The 21,500-nt window shown below is 43.7% G+C and overlaps 1 protein-coding gene across 4 annotated transcripts in view; it reads right to left on the reverse strand.

The window, feature by feature from the left end:
- The window catches only part of LOC311320015 (receptor-type tyrosine-protein phosphatase delta-like), a gene marked incomplete at both ends in the record, with an annotated part of 124,398 nt that overhangs the window by 13,216 nt on the left and 89,682 nt on the right, over nt 1–21,500 (reverse strand). For 2 of the 4 annotated variants that reach the window (XM_084451651.1, XM_084451652.1), the window contains 6 exons: nt 1,252–1,406; nt 1,627–1,746; nt 5,722–5,897; nt 8,761–8,884; nt 12,380–12,477; nt 15,442–15,554. In XM_084451651.1, coding sequence (XP_084307777.1) covers nt 1,252–1,406; nt 1,627–1,746; nt 5,722–5,897; nt 8,761–8,884; nt 12,380–12,477; nt 15,442–15,554 — 786 coding nt within the window. Of the gene's footprint in view, nt 1–1,251; nt 1,407–1,626; nt 1,747–5,721; nt 5,898–8,760; nt 8,885–12,379; nt 12,478–13,083; nt 13,126–15,441; nt 15,555–18,919; nt 18,932–21,500 lie in introns of all 4 variants that reach the window. The other 2 variants (XM_084451650.1, XM_084451649.1) reach the window with 2 other exon arrangements.

Below are 21,500 nucleotides of genomic sequence, written 5' to 3' on the forward strand. Positions count from 1 at the left end.
ATTCACACAGGCCAAAGCTCTGATCAAGTACAGCTTATTCATATCTAATGCATGTCTCAGTTTGTAGAACAATAGAAGGACATAAGTTACATTTATATGTGTATACAATTCAACACTGGAGTCAGATAATATTAATTACTTTACCCCCTGCTGTCATTGCAACAGCACCAGACCAGAAGAGATTTACATTTTTCTGCTGCACCCTCCATCCTTCTCTTTTTCCTTCTCTCCTCCTCATCCCTTCTTCTCTCTCAGCCGTGGACAGTATCCTCTCCCCCGTCTCCAGTCCCATTTCAAAAACCTCATTCTCGCCTTATCAATACAATCTCTTCAGTCAGATTTCTCTCTCCGATGTCTGTCTGCCTTTCCCAGCCTGCCGGAACATTCTGCGCCAACAATATCGGGTCCATATTGCTGGAGGCGTGGTTGCTATATTAATAGAAGATTGGCTCTTGCGTTCTACACTGACAATTCTGATATACAGTACTTCGTTCTTGTCCATTAAGGAAGCTCTGATCTAAGCAGTAATGACAGCAACAGAGTCCTGCTGCACTGTGAATTCTTTTGACCTAGGAGATGATGCTAAGCATAAGCGCTGGCGTGACCACACTGACGAATGTGTGCAGGCGAATCGAAAAATACAACCACACATACTGTACAGGCATTAGCTAACGTTACACACAGAGCTATCTTGAGTATATAGAATATGTATAATGTGGAAACGATATTTCCGGCAGCTAACAGACTTGTTGCTTTTGTTGGCTAAACGGACGATTATGTCAAATCGGATGGAAATCGAATTCGTAGAGAGGCATCATCAATGTTGTCTGTCAACGGATAGCTTCCATAGAGAATTGCACTGACATTGACAGATATGGACAAAACACAAAGGACTAGTGTGGCCAGGAACATCGCTGTCAGAAACCTTCAGCCATTTCCTGATTGGCTGTGTGGCTGCTGGGTAAATCCGTTTTACCCAGCAGCTATTTATCCGTAGCTAGCATCCTATTTATCCGTAGCTAGTCTATCCATATTTCAAAGTATATGAGGGTGTTATCCGATTGCTATCATCCAATCATGGGCAAGATAAGGCACTGCCATTGCATTTCACTGCAAATTACACCTGTATGATACAGTCTGAATTAAATCAGACTTTGACTTTCCTATCATGTGACTATTATGAAATTCGCAATAAACCCCCTCATAATCAAGCTTCGCTATGAGAAGGCAACGGCTCCTGGCATTTTTTACCTGCAGTGCACCACCATGGGTCCTGCGTCTGGCGGGTTGCAGGCCTTGACCCGTCTGAGGAAGGCCAGGAACGGGGTGGGGTGCTCTGGTACCCCGTGGTCCGGCCACGCAGTGAACTGGAACTGCCGCACTTCTCTCTTCTCGCTGGAGCCATTCTGGTCGGGTAGATGGAATAGGTCTGTTACAGTCTGATCTCTTCCATCTGAACTCTCATTATTACAACGACAACGCAAGATGGAGGATACTGACCACGTATTGATTGATGATATAGATACATTGTTGGCATACCATGCTAATCCAGAATCAATCCTATGCACTTCAATGATTTTTATAAATGTAAGGGATATGTCAGGGTTGCCCACTGCACCCGCTTACTTTATAAAGTGCAAATGTCCTGACGCAGTATGTCGCCAGCTCCACCGTGTCCAACAACGTAACCTGGATGAGGCCGTAGGTTTCCGTGCCTCTGGTTGGCCAGTACTGGTCACATTTCACCTGCGGACCGAAACGAATATCGACACGTTAGACGAAGCCGACCGTGTCCGTCGTCTTCTGAAATCCGCCAACCTTCGACAATCCATTTACTCTCCAGCCTCCAGTTGCTTTTTAATGATGCCGCGGCCCCGAGATGATCCCCTGTCAGTCCCCATACACATCAATTGGAGCGCTTTGCTAACATAATAAGAGAAGACAATGCAGAGGCAGATAGAAGGCAGACACTGCCAGCAGCTCTTTATTATGCCTACTGGTGTGATTTCACAACTGAGGAAACAGCCATTCCAAGACATTGCAACGAAGCAGACAGTGCTATTTATTAAGCTGACAGGCTCTGTAATTACAATCGTAACCACCGTTTTCCAATCACATTACAGCAAACAGGTTTATTATGATTATACAGCTTTGTTGCCCAGCGAACAGACAATAAAACACTGTTCCATTACAGTATTATTGTTTTGCTGCCAAAAAGAAGCACTGCAAATGCTATGAAGAAACAACGGGTCATATGAAGACACCTTACCTTACGTTACCCATCTGAGACATATGTTAGGGTTAGGGTACGGCTAAACATGCTTTTGTGAATAATCAGAGGTACTGTATGTTCAAAATATTACCTCAACGTATAATCCACTGAATATCCAATTGCTATTTGATTGTTAAATGCAGTGTGCACTGGCGATATCAATGCGTCAACAAGTGCTTGGCATTTCCAGAACAACTATAATACTGAGCATCAATAAAACAGTACACTGGCCTGTTGGTGTACGCTATTGCCGTCCGGTGAAAGATTGTGGCCTATCAAGACTAAATCCTCATGCCACCTGAACAGTTTTTTCATTAACAAGTGAACTACAGGGCACTCACTAATATCGCCTCCACTGAAAGTCCACTACTCCGGGTGCAATACTGAACTACTGATATCTGTACATTTCTGTATAACACATTAGCCTTTTAATTAATTTGCATGCCTCACATAAAGCCTATAATTTATGTGTAAACATGTACCTACTTCACATACACAGTAGCCTGACTATAATGTATATCTAGCCATGTACAGCTTCGTCATAGCCGTACTGTGCTACTTCACTTCTATTGGGCATATATAAATATATATATATTTTTTTTTTTAATATATTTTTATACACATAAAACTTTCTTGTTTTATTGTGCTAAGCGAGTCCTCTGTGCACTTTCCAGAAGTCAAATTCTTCATATGTGATAAGGTACTTTGCAAATGAATTTAATTCTGATTCAGATTCTAATATACAGAACTAAGGCACTTTTATAATCTTGATAGAACCAAAAAAGGGGAAAACAGATTTAGCGCATTCAGGGCAAATAAAGATCAGGAAATACAGAAGGAGGACTGTTCTTATTGACAAAACTCGGCATACTGAAAATATCAAACCGTGTTTAGGGGGAGTAGGCACATGCCCTTAGCCTTTTTCTGTGACCACAAAGCTATAAGACATTCCTTTGTCCCATTTCTAGAGCCTGCAAGTAACTTATACTGTACTTGAGCTAATAAAAAAGCTAAACATCCATTATGGGACTGTAATATTGGAAACAGTCAAAGCAATTCACTCGTGTTCAGCCTATATGTCCCACAGATGATTCAGAGAAGAACACTGTCCGGTGCATCTACATAATTTAATTATTGTCACGATACAGTGTGCCTGAGGAGGCACAGACTGCAAGTGTAGGTATAAAAACGTGTGAAGACCATGCTGGCTTTCAGTGACCATACATTCTGTACTACAGTACGTGACTTCTAGTCTCTCTTAACATTGAGGGAGTGACCAACTTCATTAGTGTAAGGTTGGTCCAAGTGATTTGGACTGAAGCATTCAACAACACATCCAACTGTGGTGTAAAGCAGTGCTGTGTAGGTTTGCCATGCCTCGGTATACACTCAGTGGCTACTTTATTAGGTACACCTGCTCGTTGATGCAAATAGCCTGCGGCTCCTAACGGCCAATCATGTGGCTGCAATTTAATATATAAAGCATGTACTGTAGACATGGTGAAGAGGTTTAGTTGTTGTTTCACCTACTGTAACATTAGAATGGGCAAAATGCGTGTTCTAAGTGACTTCGGTCATGGTATGACTGTTGGTGCCAGACATGGTGGTTCTAGCATCTCAGAAATAGATGCCGTCTGTTGGATTTCCACACACTACAGTCTCTAGTTTCCTGAGAATTGGTGCGATAAACAGAAAACATCCAGCGAGCGGCGGTTCTGTGGGCAAGAACACCTTGTTGATGAAAGAGGTTGGAGGAGAATGGCCAGACTTGTTCAAGCTTAACAGACAGACCCCAAATGCTCTAATAACAGCTGTTTACAACAGTGTTGTGGAGAAGGGCACCTTGTGGAATCCATGCCAGGAACAATTCAGGCTGTTCTGGAGGCAAAAGGTACTGCAGTAGGTACGGTAGGTGCACCTAATAAAGTGGCCACTGAGTGTAAATTGCCTTAGCACTGCAGATACTGCAACAGAAAAAAAAAACGGCCAAGTCCAGCCTGGCTTATGTGCGTGGCTGGCTTGTTTCTGTTCAGGACTGGTAGGTCAGAAGCTAGTCATGCCACTGAAATAGCTGTGAATTGAAATGACATGAAATAATGTCTGATAGATTAAGACAGGTCTTGTCACCTGGACACATCAGTTTCAATGCTTCCAATGCTAATCCAGCACAATAAGAGCAGGATAGCCAGTTAGCTCATGAGCTCATAACAACTAGCAGCAGCTTCCATAACATTAATGGTAGCAGTCAGTTGCTAAAGCAGTTACATTGATGATTCCTGTAACGTTAGCTATTTTGCTGCAGTTGGTTCAACTTCTGTTTCTGGACAAAGGAAGGGGATAAAAAGATTGGAGTGAAAGGATGAACGTGTGGAGGCTTGGGGTATGTTCCCGATCTCCCGCGTGGGAGTCTATTGCTTTCACCGCTACTCTACTTGTGCAGTGGAGATCGGCGGGCTGATTTTAGTGTCATTCTTTATTTTGGTGTGCTGGGACTACTGCCTCTTGTGGTGCCAACAGAGAAATGCAGGTCAACATTCAACGGCGGGAGGGAGTGATAACCGGACAAATGCTATACTAGGTGCGCTGGCTTACAGCCATGCAAAAAAAGATAAAGTGATGGTGTGGTAAAGGAACGAGTCACAGATGCACAATGTATTGCCTTGGAGAAGAAATATGAAGGCATCTGAAGAAATTTGACACAACAGAGAGATTTCAATCTCAATTGTTAATTTATCTGGTTAAATAGAGGTTAAATAAAATAAAACAGACAGAAATAAATAGGGACCTAATCGAGCGGATGGGAAGGTAAGAAAAGCATCTAAACAATTATTTGGATCAAAGAGGCAGATGAACTAATGACTTAAACGTATGAATGATGGAAAAACAGACCAGAAAATAAGCATATTGCAAAGCTCTAAACTCATAGTCTATACTCTATTGATTCTAATTAAAATCAAATCCAAACAAACATTTAATACACAAAGGCATCATAATGCACTTCACAGAAACATATATAATATTGATCCTACTCCTAAATTCAGAAGTAAGATATACTCAAAAAAGCTTGCTTTAATGATTAAAATGAAATGTAGTCACTGAGGTGAGAATAAGTTACAACACCTTAAACTTAGAAGAACCAACACAAATATGGTAATCCATTTTTACAATTGTTCCTTAATTGTTTTCCTTTATGAAAATGCAGGTTTCCTTTGAAACATCTGGTCAGGGACAACAGATGAAAGCTAGCCTTTAGGCTAACTCTGACTCATGCAGCTTGACTGTTGACTGGTGTGTATTGTCCCTGATAAATAAATCAATTAATGAAATAAAAATAAAATGTGCTGCCATAGCAGCTAGGATAAAGCTACAGGTGTGTAGGTTGCTACAGGTGTTCATGTTTGGGATTCAGGGAGAAAAAATAATGACTGTGTGAGTGGCGATCAGCTTACCCTGGACCTCTCCTCCAGCTTGGTCATCATGACAACGTTAGCACTCCGCTGTTCCCAGATCATCCTCCAGAAGTCGCCAAACGTCTCGGGCAGGGATCCCTGCGTGGCGATGTACGCGTTCTGTTTTCTGTAGCCGTCAATGTAGTTGGCATTGATGTAGTCACTCCCAGGTATTCCTGGTGAGAAGAAAAAAAAAAGTGAAGAAGTGTGGCCAGAGTTGAAGAACTGGACAGAAATCATTGTGAGTCTGAGGTTAGGGTTAAAATGGTTTACATGTGAATGTGTGCATGTGCGTCGAGTTGCTTGCCATTAATGGTCCACTCTGTGGAACAATTTATGAGTGTGTGTACAGGTGCATGTGCAGCTGTGTGACTGGTTGAGTGATTAACTCTGGATGTATTACACTCTGAGGAAAGCCAATAACATAGTAGACAACAGTGCCTTTGTCCACATGGATCAATATTTACTCCATCCACTGGTGAAATGAGGTCAGACTGCTTAAGAGTTTCAGATCTCACCTGTCAGACTCTGTACCATGACCAAGTTCACTTGAGTTAGTTGGACAGGTTCCTAGATTAGGAGACGTATGTTTCCAAGGGGATTCAGAATGAGTGTGTGAACATGCCCAGGTGAACTGCCTTTTACATAAGGCAATGAAGTATGCTTTTCAGTATTTACACAAAATGGCTGATGACTAGCCTAGTCGAGTCTCAGGGTGGAAGTTGTCATTATAGTGTTGTAGTGTTGTATACAACAAACAAACAAACAAAAAAACATTTAGTGCACCCACACACAGCTTCAAATGATCAAATTTGGACTTTTAAAATACCTTGCTTCCCCCCAACACACACACACACACACACACACACACACACACACCTCTGTCTAAAACCTCACATTAAGGGCAAACAAACTCCAAAAACTGGCAAAACAGTCCTCCCTTCTTCCCTCCTTCTCTCCTGTTTCTATAAATGAAAGGCACCCCGGTCTTTTCCAATTTGCGTGAGGAGCGAGGGAGCTGACAGCTAGTCAATGCTGGCGGACTGGCAGTTTGGGGGCTCGGCGCACACGTATGGTCTACCAAGATAAGTCTGATCTGCATGGATGCCACGTCTCCCAGCTGCCCTCCTACTCCCTCCCCTCACCCGCGTCTCTCCCAGGTAACACATTCAGCAGGAGAAAAAAAGGAAAAAGGAGAAGAATGAGATATGAGCTCATTCAAAATCACACTTTTTCTTCCCTTTCCTTTTTTTTTGCTAAAGCCTTCTGTGCAGTCCGCCTGCCACAAATTTCCATGATGGACAAAGGATAAGTACTATTAAGTCCCTAGCTTTCAAAATGAAAGGGATGTGCAGAGAAAGAGACATCATTATGGTTTAATGAAAACAAGACGGGTTTGACGCATATTTGCTAAACACTTTCTCTGCAGTCTAGCTGCCACTCAGGATTTGTGGAAATGGCTAACATCTGCTTGCAAAACTGTCGATATGCTTATCAGGAAATACATACAATATTTTTCAGAAAAGGGGCAATTAGTTTGAATGGTTATCACTTTATGAAGCAGAGCTCATACTGAATGAGCTTGGGTGATAGGCAATAAGCCACTACGTCATCTACTGGCTCCAGGATTTATGCTCTCCAACGACAGGAAACTAACCCCTGCTCAATCTAGAACTTCCCTGTCCAAATGTGAAAAGAAAGTTATGCTCTCAGTAAATTAAATTGATTGGTTTGTGTTTTGATTTCTAGACCCCAGTGGAAGTGACCTTTTTGGGGAACAGCTGCCAAACGACTGAAGTGTGTCCAGTTTGAACAGTGTCCCTCTCGACCGGGCCTGGGGCCGGCCTCAGAACTAAACATAGAACAATGGGAAATTACGTCTGTAGATGTTTCATATTGTCAAATTGGAGATTTGAGACATTGGAGATTGGAGACATATTGTCGGGGAACACACAGGCTGGCTGGAGGGAAAAGAGTATGAAGTCTAACTTGATTTATTGAGTAAAAATAAAATCAATTTTTAGATTAAAATCAACAATGGATGATCAGGTAAGATCAAATCTGAATGCCTAGATTATGTTGGAATGTATGGAAACCATGGAGACAGTTTATGACATCCTCATAGCACCAGTATCTATCATTATAACAGTATCCTGAATCCCTTACTATAGTCAACTACAATGTCATCTCTAATTTCAGTCAAATAAAATCTAGCAAAGTAAACAAAGTACTGATTGCCAAAAGCTTTGTTAGGGCTTTAATGAAAGTCCCATAAGCCTGCTTGGCTGAGCGCTGCTCACTTCCTGCTACACAAAAGCTCCAGTGTAGGTGTACAGATGTGTTTATATGCCTGCTAATGAGGTCCATCAACACTCAGTTGCGTGTTCTTTCTGGGAGACTGCAAAGGGACTCGGCGTCTGCTTTTGTGACGATAGCATTTATGAGCCTGTGGGAGCCTGTGTATGTTTGTTTTCTTTCCCCTCTATGGGAACTGTCCAATAGGGTTGGTTAATTAATGGTTGTATAATGTATGCGTGTGTGTGATACTGTATGTGTGTGTGTGTATGTGTGTGTGTGTGTGTGTGCTTATATCATGTATTAACTGGCTATTCCAAATCATTCTGAGCCTCAATATTTATCCTTCATTAGTGCCATACAAGTGAGTGAAGCACTTTTACCAGTTTATACCCATCCACCGAACTTCGGTAGACAATCACGCCTACATTTTAAAGCCTAGCAGAGGTGCAACAAAAGTTTTTCGGTTGGTCTAAGCAAATATTGTAATTAAGAGCACCCGTAAACTCTCCGAAACGAATCCACCTACAAACCCTTGAGGAAAGTTTTCACTGTAAAAGGTAGATTTTTACTTGAAGCTTGATGCTGCTCTTTCAATGGGGAAACACATTGTAAATGGCACTTCTGTGCTATCACAACAGTTAATTTGATGTAATAATATATGAAAGTTGTATGGAGGTATTCCTCAGGTAGTGAGGGTATGGAAGTACATGCATGGTGATGCATCCAGAGCAGGTTGCTTACCATCTATAGCAGATAACAGGACTCTAGAGTGGTCGTACGCTATCACGTTAGCATATCTGTTCTTTGGCTTGTTCACCTCCAGGTTCGAATGCTCCCATGTAAACTGCTGCCCAGGGTCTACAGACTGCAAAGAAAAGAGAGAACGGTGATTATCTTTCTGTAATTGTCATCGTTTTTCAATTTGTTTAGCTTATTACGGTACAACCTACAGCCATGGCTCAGGGAACAGTAAAATATCTATATAAAACAAAACATGGAGTTCAGTTTTTATGCTCCACATATCTGGAACAAACTTCCAGAAAACTGCAGGTCTGCTGCAACTCTCAGTTCTTTTAAATCAAGACTGAAGACTTTTCTTTTTGCCGCTGCTTTTTATTAAATCAAATAATTATTCATTCATACACTGCACTGTAACTTTTATTCCTGTATTTTACTTTTTCCTGTATTTTATTTTAAATGTCCTTTTTTGCATTTCGTTTAATATGAACTTGTATATGTTGCACTTTGTCTTGTTGCTTTTAATGTCTCATGTAAAGCACTTTGAATTACCTTGTTGCTGAAATGTGCTCTACAAATAAACTTGCCTTGCCTATGTGACACCAGTCTTTAGTCTGAAGCTATACAACAACTATGCAGAATTCTTTGCTTGAAAATCTAGGGGCTAAAAAAATCCATGCCTGGCGATTGACTTCCCTGCTATTTTGGACATTTCCAAAGGGCCAGGGCTATTCTGGCTTGCGTGACAGGCATTTTTGTATAAGTGACAAGCTGCTGTTAAATTTAGCCTCATAAGGCTACTGTCAACATTCTCTCTCCATAATTTCATCCGTCTCCAATAATATGACTTTGAATGTAGCCGGTGATGTAAGCTTGCATGCATGTACACTGGTCACACTGTATCAGACATTGAGAACATACAGTAAAGTAAGTGACAAAAGCAGAAGACTTCCATTGAATACAGTGCATAGCTAAATGAGCGCATTACAAAAGATATACTGTACAATACCTTAAAAATATCTAACGTAGAAATGCATGATGGTCAGCGTTTCTTTTTATATAAATCGTTTCTGAAGTTTGGCTGGTGCTGTTTAACAATGTGAAGAGGCCTTGGAAAGGTTTCTGCATGAGTATGATTGGAGTGTCTGAGCTTTGCAAGACACCATTATTTCACTTGGCACAACTTTCTCTTCTTTCTGTTCACAAAAAGGTAGTTTTGACTATCAATACACATACACAACACCCAAAACCTGCCACAAGAAACACAAAAGAAACCAGTTTCAAAAACCTGTAGTTTTCTTATAATTTTAGGAGGCCCTCAAATGTGATAGCTTGAAGAATGACGGGGAATATCAATGATTACATCCTTGAAAAAGAAAAGGTCCAACCAAAATGGTTCATTTTTATCTGAAGTAGCTTTTGAATGGAGCCATGTCTGACCTCAAGTCTTTTTATTTTTTTTTATTTTTTTTTTAATAACAAATGTATTCATTCCTCAGTGTCTTTTGAAAGTGGAATGGTGATAGGCATCTGCCTGCAAGCAAGTCTTTGCATTGACAAATTTTAAATTAGTTTGCCAAGAACCATATAAAGGCTGAAAATTGGTCTAGTACGCTGCCGAGAGAGAGAGAGAGAGAGAGAGAGAATAATAATGTCCCTATGACTTGAATAAAGAAAAACATTAATAAATGTTGCTATTTCAAAGAATAATTTTCTTTTGATGGCAGCTATAATAATAACACAGATAATATTGATAGGATGCCTATATAGGATTTTCCACAACAATGAAGTTTGTGTTTCAACAACTTTGGTACTTCTCTACAGGTGCTGTAAGTAGGTCAGTGTTTATAATACCCAGTGAAGTGCTTATTAGTGTAAAATAAATCCTAGAGAACCAGCCGTCTATCCCTCAACATGACCAAAAAGGGTCCCCTAGCACAAGTACATGAACAACAGTATAGATGTGAGAGATTCTTTAATGACTGGAGTCTTGTATGTTTATACCACCAAAACGGGACGTATGATTTGAATTGTCTCCTTGGAATGAAGGTAGAAGTAGAGATGGTGCAAAGTTACAATGATGTGAGAGCAATGGCTACGTGAACAGTAGGACCTTTAGTATCTTTAATTGTCGAAATCCTGGATAAGCTCACATGATTGTGGGGATTACTGACTCTACCTTAACTTTCAGAGACTTATTTGGAATATATCTCTCCGCCGAAAACGTGGCCTACTGTAACAATATTTTATCCCAAAACAGAATGGTAAAAATGGCAAAATTCCATGTCGGTTTAGATGGAAATGCAAATAAACTGCGAGCAAGGGACATACGAGTTGAGTATGAGTACAAGAACCAGTCCCTGCGCTGTGGTCTTCATCTGCAGTCATCACCCCGTGAGACCAGAATGCAGTGCTAAGCCGTGGCATTTTATCAAAATAATGTTGAAACACTGAGTCGCAACATTGCTCATAATAAAAACTCTCATTTCATTGTGCTCTCAAAATTACTTTCCACTGCTCATGAAAAAAACCTCGCCTCGGAATTAGAATTCAATGTACTTAAGCTGCAATAATGGTTGGGCAGCTTGGCAGGCGGCCACATTGTGACCTCATGGTTTGGAAGCAGTGGCACAGCCCGCAGAGAAAAGGAGACTGAGAGGGAGAGAGAGAGGGTGACCGCAGTTCTGTCACACTCAATGCCCCTGAAAGACCTCTCTCTCTCTCTCTCTTTCTCTCTCTCTCTCTCTCTCTCTCTCTCTCTCAACTCTCCCGCCCTCGTTGACTCGACATTCAGCGGACACAAGTCTATCTATTTAGGTTTACTCCCATTGTGTTCCTCACAGACCCCATCTAACGCTAGGAAAGATGTTGCGATTCCAAAGAGTGGGGGCTTCAATCAAACGCGCAAGCGCTCGGCTCGGCTCTCTACCCGGTGTAATCTCAGAAATGACTCCTCAAAGACTCGCCCCCGGCCGCCCCCCCCCCCTCTCTCTCAGACCCGGTTAACGAGACTTTGGAGGCGGATCCCTGCAGCCGCATCACCTCATCCCAGTTAATGAGATTACACCGCGTTTGGCGAGACAATGACCTTTTTCCCAAACGGCCGTATTAAATGGCAAAATGAATGCCAGTCAGATACCGGTGTGGGCTGCGCTCTCACAATCAGGCTGGGTAAATGTTTTATTTTCACTCTGCCTGGGCAGATTTGGGACCTCTGTACACGGCTGGTGAACAGGTTCTCCATGGGAAGAGATCATGATCCCACCTCCCCACCCCTCTCGTTCCAATGCCAGCTGCCGCATCGGGCTGGCGTTCCTGGACCGCTGTACGGATGGCATGGGCAAGACACATTTGTAATGACAGGATTAAGGGTTCCAGGAAAAGGTCACCACAAGGGGCTTGCTTGGGGGTTGTGGACACAGTGCTGAACACCGCGGACAATGGCATGGACTTTAGAGGCTATCCAGTAACTGTCTCATTCACGGACATACTTTGTTTGAGTGTGACATACTGTGCTAACAAGCCAACAGCTTAGTCTGGCACCACCGTTTCTTACACCGCTAAATCATCCAAACAGTAGGGGCATAGCTGGTGAAGTTAATCAATTAAGATTCATAATTACCTCATATTCCTGAGAGAACTTGAGGTTGTCATTTGCTTTCAAGCGCTCCAGGTGGTCGGCCAGGTCCAGGATGGGAATAGGCGGGTGGCTGGCCATGCCTGTTGTAGAAAACACACCGGAGGTCAGTCACCAGGAGCGAGGGGGAGGCGTCGTCCAGCTACGAGCCAACAGTGAATCATTAGAAAGCAGCATGTGTGTGTAACAGGGGATGGAGAAGTGGATCTTTTGTTAGGGCTAGTTTGGTCACTCAAAGCAGTGGGCATGCTTCATAGAGGAGATATGGAGACGGAAGCCAATGAGAGGTCATCGAGCACCCTTCCCCCACTGTGACCCTCCCTATCACGAGAGAGAGACCGTTATTGACACCAAAAGCGGCGGTGGGAAGTTAGCATGGCGAAGGACACAAACAAAGACACAGACAGACAGACAAACTAGGAAATTAAAAAATAATAAAAAATTAAAACAGTTAGGCCAGATGTTGTCGTCTGCTTTGAGTGATGACATGTTACTAGGGGGGGGGTCATTTCAAACTCCGCCTCCTGTGATGTTATGACACACGGTAAATACCATGGGGAGGGGTTAGATGGGGGTTGAGACAGAACAACAAGGCTAAGCAGAAAAAGGAGGAGAGAGGAAACAAATTAAAATCAAAAGCCAAAAAACAAAGAAAGGTTATGTCAAATGCATAAACAAGACCAACTAACTTGACGAATGGAGGCTACTGGGGTAACCAGGGGCACCTGAACCTGTGAAGGAAACGGCGGTGTAAATAAAGAGGGTTGCAGACGTCGCAGGAATGTGATGACTACTTTTTTTTTTTTTTCTTCCAAAAACAAGGGGTAGGAACAGTCACATAGGGGTGCGGTAAGTGCTACAGTTACAGACCGCATGACTAAATGCCATCTAAATGTCACACAGATCAGTTAGTAACACACATTTGACATGCTACAAGCTAGCGTACGCCGCCATGCGGGTTTGAGTTCTACAGATAGGGGAAAGTAACAAACACTTGGACAGTATGGACAACTCTGAAGACAGTACAACCCTGGGGTCAGGCAATCACGCAATCCTAGCTGGCATTCGGATTGGTCGGGAATGCCGACCGGGCGTAGAGTATACTGCACATGCCCTGTCCGCAGCAGGAAGTTCCACCTTGCTCACACAAAGTAGAGGGTAAAGAAGAGTAACTCCAGATGGGATAAAGGCGTGCACCGCCAAGTGCTAAGGGCAGCTTAGGTGTGGGACAACGTCGTAAGCAGCGGAGGAGCAAAACATCAACTCAGGGCACGCTCTGGGACCACGGGGGGGGGGGTCATATAGCGACGGCGTCAACAAAGTGCTCCCGCGATTTTTCCGCAGAGCCGAGTTTTCATAAGAGGGGTGTCCGTGGGGCTGCTGATTTTCACCACTCTCGCCGGGAGGAGAGACGCGCGTCTCTCCTGTGGCCTTTCATCTACGCCGGTATCATAAGTGGGCATTAGCTAATGGGAAAAGCGGAGCCTCACTCTCTCTCCCTCTCTCTCCTCCCCCCCCTCTCTCTTTCTCTCCTTCCCTCTCTCTCTCCCTCTCTCTCCCTCCCCCGCTCCTACGTCTCATAGAGACGGACAAGATCGGCCCCTGGCACTCAAGATCCATCTCGTGAGGCGGGCGACAATGAAACCGCCGTTCGCCACGGGGCGCAGCAAAACATCAAGCCTCCTCAAGATGAAAATGTGCAGCGAGAAGCGACGAGGTGATGGGAATGGAGGGAGAGAGCACGGGGTGGCGTACGAGGGGCCGTCTAATGGAGCCTTCCGTGGGCGTCGTTTGAGAAGAGATTGCCAGAATGGGAGACAGAGATGTTTTGGAGCCTTTTCAGCGCTTTGAGAGGGAACGAGAGGGACCTGCGGAGGCCATTTAGCCGAAAGTGTGTAACGTGGGACTAATAACGTTTGCTGGAGAGGGGTTTTGAAATGTGAGAGTGTGGTTGCCGTTTCAAAATGAAAATGTAGTGGGCTGCTATCGTGCATGGCGGCGTAGTATATATACCCCTCTGCCAAGTTGGAATCATCCATAGTGGCTTGAATGTCATTGGAGAGTTTTCATAAATATGCATTATCTTTCCAAAGAACAAGCCTGCAGGGATATTGTCGTTTCATACCAGCTGACCTGAGAAATATGGCTTTGATGTTGCGGCGTTGCCAGCCGTCCCCAAACACCTGTCCCCTCCGCAGTCACTGCCAGAGGGACTCGGACGCCGCTTGAGCGTATCTCTTTCGCTCGGAGGGAGGGGAATATACGCATCGGCTCTCCGAGACAAATGGACTGCGACTCACGTCTTTTAGCTTTTCCCTTGGCCAACAAACTACCACGTGAAGAGGCAGCCGAGGCGTGACCCGCCGATCTCCGCCCCCCGAACAGATCAACGGGATGGCAGCGTGCGCTACCGGACTTGTCTTCCTCCACCGTCCGGCCGCGCCATAGAACGCAGAACTTCCTGGATCTTCACCTGACAGCCATGTCCACCTGACAGTCCATGACTTCCACGTGTAACAATGTCATCCAAGCACACCGGCAGCGCTCAACGTCAGCAGGACATTGTTCTCAGAGACCTAGATGACCCCGGACGCGCTGGGGGATGCTAACTTTTAAGGAAACGTCAGGCAAGCAGTTCTGTCCCTCACCTCCACACCTCACGAGCCCTCCTGGGAGGGATGTATCACTTTTGACCCCTGTGTGTGTGCTCTATGCCACCTGTCCATTTTGTAGCACACCTTTCCAACGCTGACCCAACGCATCCATAGTATTCTGGAAGTTTCTACGGAGCAACTTGTAGTAACTTAAAAAAAAAGAAAGTCTGACTGAAACAGAACCTTGCCAGAACATGCGTGAATTCTGAATCTAAATCTTGAATAATCAGGCGTGGTTTTCCTCTTACCCTTAACACACAAGCTAGGCCCTTAATAATAATATGAATAGGTATCTCAATCCCATCTCATTCAGTTCACGAAACTGGAAAGTTTCTCTCTGATGTGCTTCCGGTGAGGGAAAGGGAAGCTGGGTGTGGGGGTCTGAGTCCTCACCAGGTGTTTGGAAGTTGAGGCGTCGGAGCTCGACGGGGTCAGTGGGGTGATGGGACGGCATCTCCTTGTTGTTGGGCAGACTTCCTTTCCTTGCTTCGGACTCTGCTCTTTTCCTGAAGAAAACAATGGGATGGAGCATTACTGCTACGTCAGCCATTTTTGTTTGTTGAGTGTTGCAAAGTGAAGTCGCCTTGTACCGTACCTATTAGTCTTCAATAAACTGACAGTTTATATATCTCTGTAGGAAGAGAGTTGTTAAGGCAGTGTTTTTATCGGTATTGGACTATGGTGATACAATCTATAGGCATGCCTCTGCTGCAATCCTGAGGTCCCTAGATTCGGTCTACCACTCCGCCCTTAGATTTGTTACTGGTGATAGATATGATGCACATCACTGTGTCCTTTATGATAAGGTAGGCTGGTCATCTCTTTCATTACGACGCAGCCATCACTGGTATTTGTTCATTTTCAAAGCAATTATTGGTAGATTTCCATCATGTATCTCATCTCTGTTGGACTGGAGCCTTGGCTCTTACCAGACTAGAGCAAGAGACTGGATTGTTTTTAAGGTTCCACGAGCGCATTCAGAACATGGAAGGTCTGCTTTTATTCATGAGGCCCCACATACGTGGAAGAGCCTACAACTGACTCTGACGCTTGAGGTACTCCCTTCATTTATGGAGTTTAAGTCTCTGGCTCTGGACCTTTGCTCTTCTTCATGTAATTGTTTCAATTAATTTGATTGTTTTTAATTGATTTTGTATGCATTTGTCTGTTTGTGTCTATTGTGAACTCTTCAACCCTGAAAATTAGGGAAACCTCAGTGCTTTTACAAGTCAAAATAAAGGTGTGAAATGAAATATAGAATTGATATGTTTTAGTGCATCCGGAAATAACTCATACCCCTTCACTTGTTCCCCATTTTGTTATGCCTTATTCCAAAGAGTTCAATTTTGGTTTCAGCAGCCCAGATAATCTGGTTTTTCATGGTCTGAAAGTCCTTTAGGTGCCTTTTTGCAAACTCCAAGCAGGCTGTCATGTGACTTTTGCTGAGGAGAAGCTTCCATCTGGCATTATAAATAAAGGCCTGATTGATGGAGTGCTGCAGAGATGGCTGTCCTCCTGGAAGTTTCTCCCATCTCCACAGAGGAATACTGGAGCTCTGTCATAGTGACCTTCAGAGACTAAAGATATCTCCCTGACCAAGGCCCTTCACCCCCGATTACTCAGTTTGGGTAATAGGCCGGCCAGCCACTTTGGTGGTTTCAAAGTCTTCCATTTACGAATGGAGACCACTGTGCTCTCTGTGACCTTCAATGGTGCAGACATTTTTTCTCCAGATCAGTGCCTTAATACAATCCTGTCTCAGAGGTCTACAGATAATTCCTTTCACTTCATGGCTTGGTTTGTGCACTGACATGCACTGTCAACTGTGGGACCCCTTTATAGACAGGTGTGTGTCTTTCCAAATCATGTCCATTCAACTCAATGTACCACAGGTGGACTCCAATCAAGTTGTAGAAACATCTCAAGGATGATGAGTGGAGACAGGACGCACCTTAGCTAATTTTGAGTGCCAAATCAAGTGAATACTTATGTACATGTGGTATTTAATTTTAAAAATGTTTTTTTTTAACACATTTGCAAAAATTTCTAAAAACCTTTTTTCACTTTCTCATTTTGGGGAATTTTGAGTAGATTTTTTAGGTAGATCTTTGCAATAAGGCTGAAACTTTTGTAACATAACTAAATGTGGAAAAAAATGAAGGGGTATGAGTACTTTCCAGATGCACAGTACGAATATAACTTAAAAATCACAAAATAAAACTTAAAAAGCATCTTTAATTCTAAAGCTATACATCAAACACAGCAATCATGGAAATGTCTGTGAGAATAGTCAGTGCAATGATGTTTCATCTCTCAAAAGATACAGTATGTATGTGACCATTGTTGACATTTTTGTACTAATGTCAGATCTAAACAATTGACCATTGATCCACTCGAGTCAGATAGGATAAATAGTGTAACCTTTGACTTGTGTGCGGCGTGGAGAGAAATTATGCTTTCATAAAAGGCCGCATGAGTTAATGATATGATGCTCTGTGACAACACCAGATAATGTGGGTCATGCTAGGTCAATAATAGTCTCTCTCCAGACTCAAATATTACGTTGAATCGCTGCGCTCCGCATACTACATAATAGAGTCTGTGCCACTTTGCCGCTCAAGCTTGTGTTCTGAGGGCGTATCGACGGTTCAAAATTGAAAGAATGACAGGTCATAGCAGCCAATGAGAGATGCTAGTCCAGGTAAAAAAAAGTTGTTACTGATTGGTTTCACTGGGATTCCTGAATTGCCAGGATTTGAGCACCAGATTTTTACATGAAGTGTCCCAGACTCATAGAGAGATCTGCAGCATGCATTAATGTAGTTAGCATAGCGTACGCAGTGTATCATCGAAATAACTCTCATCGGTCTGGCATTGAGACTCGGTCAATAGTAATAATAATAATAATAACTATTGTGTGTTCTTTGACGTCATAATCGTATGCATTTGAACATGTAAAGGCAGCTGCATGCCGTGAATCATGCAAAGGCGATCTAATATGTGTAATCACACACAGAGGATGAGGACCAAACAAGTTGTGAAAAACTTAAGTTGTGAAAGGACTTAACAAAAATAAAATGCAACGGTCTAGAGCAGCTACTGTATGTATGTAGGGGAAGCTGGATGAGAGCACTATCAGAGTTACAGTACTGGTACAAAGTGCTTTCCTGGCCAGTGTGTACGTTTGGTTGGGATGTCATACTGTCGAGGAAACAGATCTTCTATTGGTGGATACACTGACATTTCATATTAATGCCAGATAGCCTGGCTTCGCCAGGGCCAATTCACAAACATGTGGAAAGGATGTTAGAGAGGTGGAGGTAGGGGCTGGAGCAGCCACTGCGGGTCTGGGTACGCGACTAGGCCAAACTCATCTCTGCCAGAGGTCGATAGAGTCACATCATTGATAGGACAAAGGTTGATCGATGTCTTTATCTCATGGCACTGAAGTATTTAATTTACAGCCTAATGTTAATCAAACATGAACCTACAGTACATATGTTACTGTGGAGAACATGGATTATTTTTTGTGGGGTCGTATTCCGTGTGGGAATACCAGGATGAGGACCACATCAGGATATTCCTCATTTCCGTAGCAGGCCTACTGCATATTTCTTGATGTAATGACAAAATCAATACAAATGTAATATAAACAAATAACACATTGAATACAATGTGGATTGAGAGCATATGACACCAATGTAAAACACGCTTGAAAACACTTGGTGGAGGTATATCCTGGCTTAAATGAATAAAAGGGTATGGGGGCCACAGTCAAGGGCAGGTTGCTGTGGATTTGGGACGGGTGGTGGGAGGACTGGGTTGAGATGGTGATGATGGTGTCATCAGTGCCACTTCCCATTTATCTTACCTGTCTGGTTTGCTGCTCCATTCGTAAGCAAGGAAAGAACATGTGACAGAAAGTTAGACGGCAGGACGACTCAATGAACCTGCGAAAATGCTTCCACCAACCTTATCCCGCCACAAACTGTGACTTATACAGATTCATTCAACCTTAATAATGTTGTGTTCTAACTAGAAGAGGCCTGTGATGTTGTTTTCTAACTATAAAAGAGACAATAGCAACCATGTCTTGGTTTCACTTTGCGAGTGAAGTGTTGCTCTTCAGAAACCACTCTCCATTATGTATGCCTGTGGCGCTTGTTGCTTCCCGGGAGAATTCAAGATGTATGGTTTTTCTTTCATCTAATACAGTGATGAGTGACGGCATCCTGTCCAACATTGGAATCCAGCTCCAGACATTCAGATTAGTGTGCCCATATTTGTCCCTCCGAATAACATTTGTATCATGGCAAGACTTTCAACGTGAAACCACTATACATGGTGATGCATTGGGAGAATGCAGACCTGACTTCCTGTACAAAGACGGTTTACAGCCTGTAAGAGGTACTATCCTTTGTGTTCACCAGACCTATTTTAAGGTATGCAACACCAGGAACCTTGACTTTCAGCTCAAATTAACATAAAGCTGCATCTGGCCTATATCTGACTAGGTGTCGGAGTGCAACGTTCTGTGACTGATTTATACAGTTCATCAGCGATGCCGCTGCCGTTATCACCTCGCCCCCCCCCCCCCCCCCACCCCCGCTCAACGGCAACGCCGCTGTTGTCCTTTGTTCTCTGCGCGGCGACGACACGCCGCGCCTTCACATGGAAATTGATCTTGACAAGTGAAATATCTCCTGGATATGCACCGTGGAAGTTCCCGACACGCCAGGAGGTGACATTGACTTGGTAAACTGCGGTGTAAATCTACCGGGCACAATCAGGAAGTTACGAGGGCCTGCTCATTAGTTTTCAGGTCCTCAGGTGCTCTGCTAGTTTGTTGGGGAGCCCCTGACATTGCCTGGTCCAATATTCAACAATGAGCCCAAGCCCACAAGCAATAAATGGTTGCGTGCAAGGAGATTCAGAGGAACATTGTGGGCATCAGACTCACATGTACTTTTGTGGATAATTGACCTGACTGTGCCCATGGGCATGGTAAAAGAGGTTAGCAGTGAATATGCCTGTTCCATGCTGTATGACTGTCATAAAGCAGAAAAACAAACGTTTTAAATAAGCTTTGCAGTGTTTTTCATGTTACTGTACAGCGCCAGATTCTCCCAATAACCCGAAGGTGGTTCTTCTAGCGGAGAGCTGCGAGAGGTCGTCAGAAAAGCGTTTTGTCCTCAGGGGAGAATGCAGAGCAGCAAGGGGTCACCGTGGCTCGCCTCTGCTGGGGGAGCGAGGGAGAGATGGAGGGACGGGATGCCGGCGGAAGGCCAGAAGGCCCTGTCTAAAGCCGCACACACACATGCACTGACATGCACTGATAGTCTTAACACTCGTCCTCCCACGCCTGACTGATGAGCGGTGACAGAGAGCAGCTCGCTTCCGCCGGGAGTTCAGACGAAAGGCTGCTTGGATTGTGCGTGTGTGTGCGTGTGTGTGTGTGTGCGTGCGTGTGTGGTGTGCGTGTGTGGGAACAGCATGTGCTAAATATGTCTATGATTTTCTTGGACTGTGGCTGTGTGGTGGGTAGACAGTTTGTGTGACAGTGTTTGAATGGGCTCGTTTGACATGATGTTTGACAAGATGCATGGGAGAGTTTGCAGGCGTGGGTACAAGTGTCTGTATTTATCTTTCTGTTTGACATGATACATGTGTAGTGTGTGTGTGTGTGTGTGTGTGTGGATGCGTGTATAGAAAAGAATGTTTATTTGCCATGTGTAATAAGTACGGCTACAGGTACATTGTAATACTCGTCATCGCTTGTCCTTACAGTATCTTATCAGTGCTAATCAGTTCCAGTCCCAGGTACTCAGCTAGACACTGAAAGGTTCCCAAACTGGCAATTTCCTATACTATCTGTTGCCCAGTAGTCTATCAGTTTCATCCTTATCTACTACTGTGTGTGTGTGTGTGTGTGTGTGTGTGCAGGGATTAAAGAAAAAAAAAAAAATCTCCTGACTGAAATTTTTTCAGGCCAAGTCATATTCTTATTTTAACCTCCACTGTATATTTTGGTATATAATGGAATTTGACCCCCCCCCCCTTCCATAGGCTATTACCAGAAGTGTCTGGTGGGTCCTAGAAGCGGGTAAGCAGCCCCACTGAGGCATGCACGCGCAGGGGGGTGCGCTTTCAAAGCATGCCCTGATGGGAGGTTTCACGGCACCAGAAGGGCGCTGAGCAGTGGCATTTTTTGATGTAAAAACATGCAGGAAAACTACAGTAGCCCAGGCTACTGATGTTTTTTAACACATCGACAAAGGCCAATCATTTGAGGGTGAGCGAATAAGAGGGCAATATTTAGGCCGAAACAACCAAGCTTTTAGGGACACACTAAATAAACGACAATGGCCAAGCACCAAGAAGAGAAATGACAGGACGATAAAATACACCCCCTTAGGGCACAGCACTCAATAGCCTACTCCCCTACTTCACTA

The sequence above is a fragment of the Borostomias antarcticus genome, assembly GCF_949987555.1.
Source record: "Borostomias antarcticus genome assembly, chromosome: 17".
NCBI lineage: Eukaryota > Metazoa > Chordata > Actinopteri > Stomiiformes > Stomiidae > Borostomias > Borostomias antarcticus.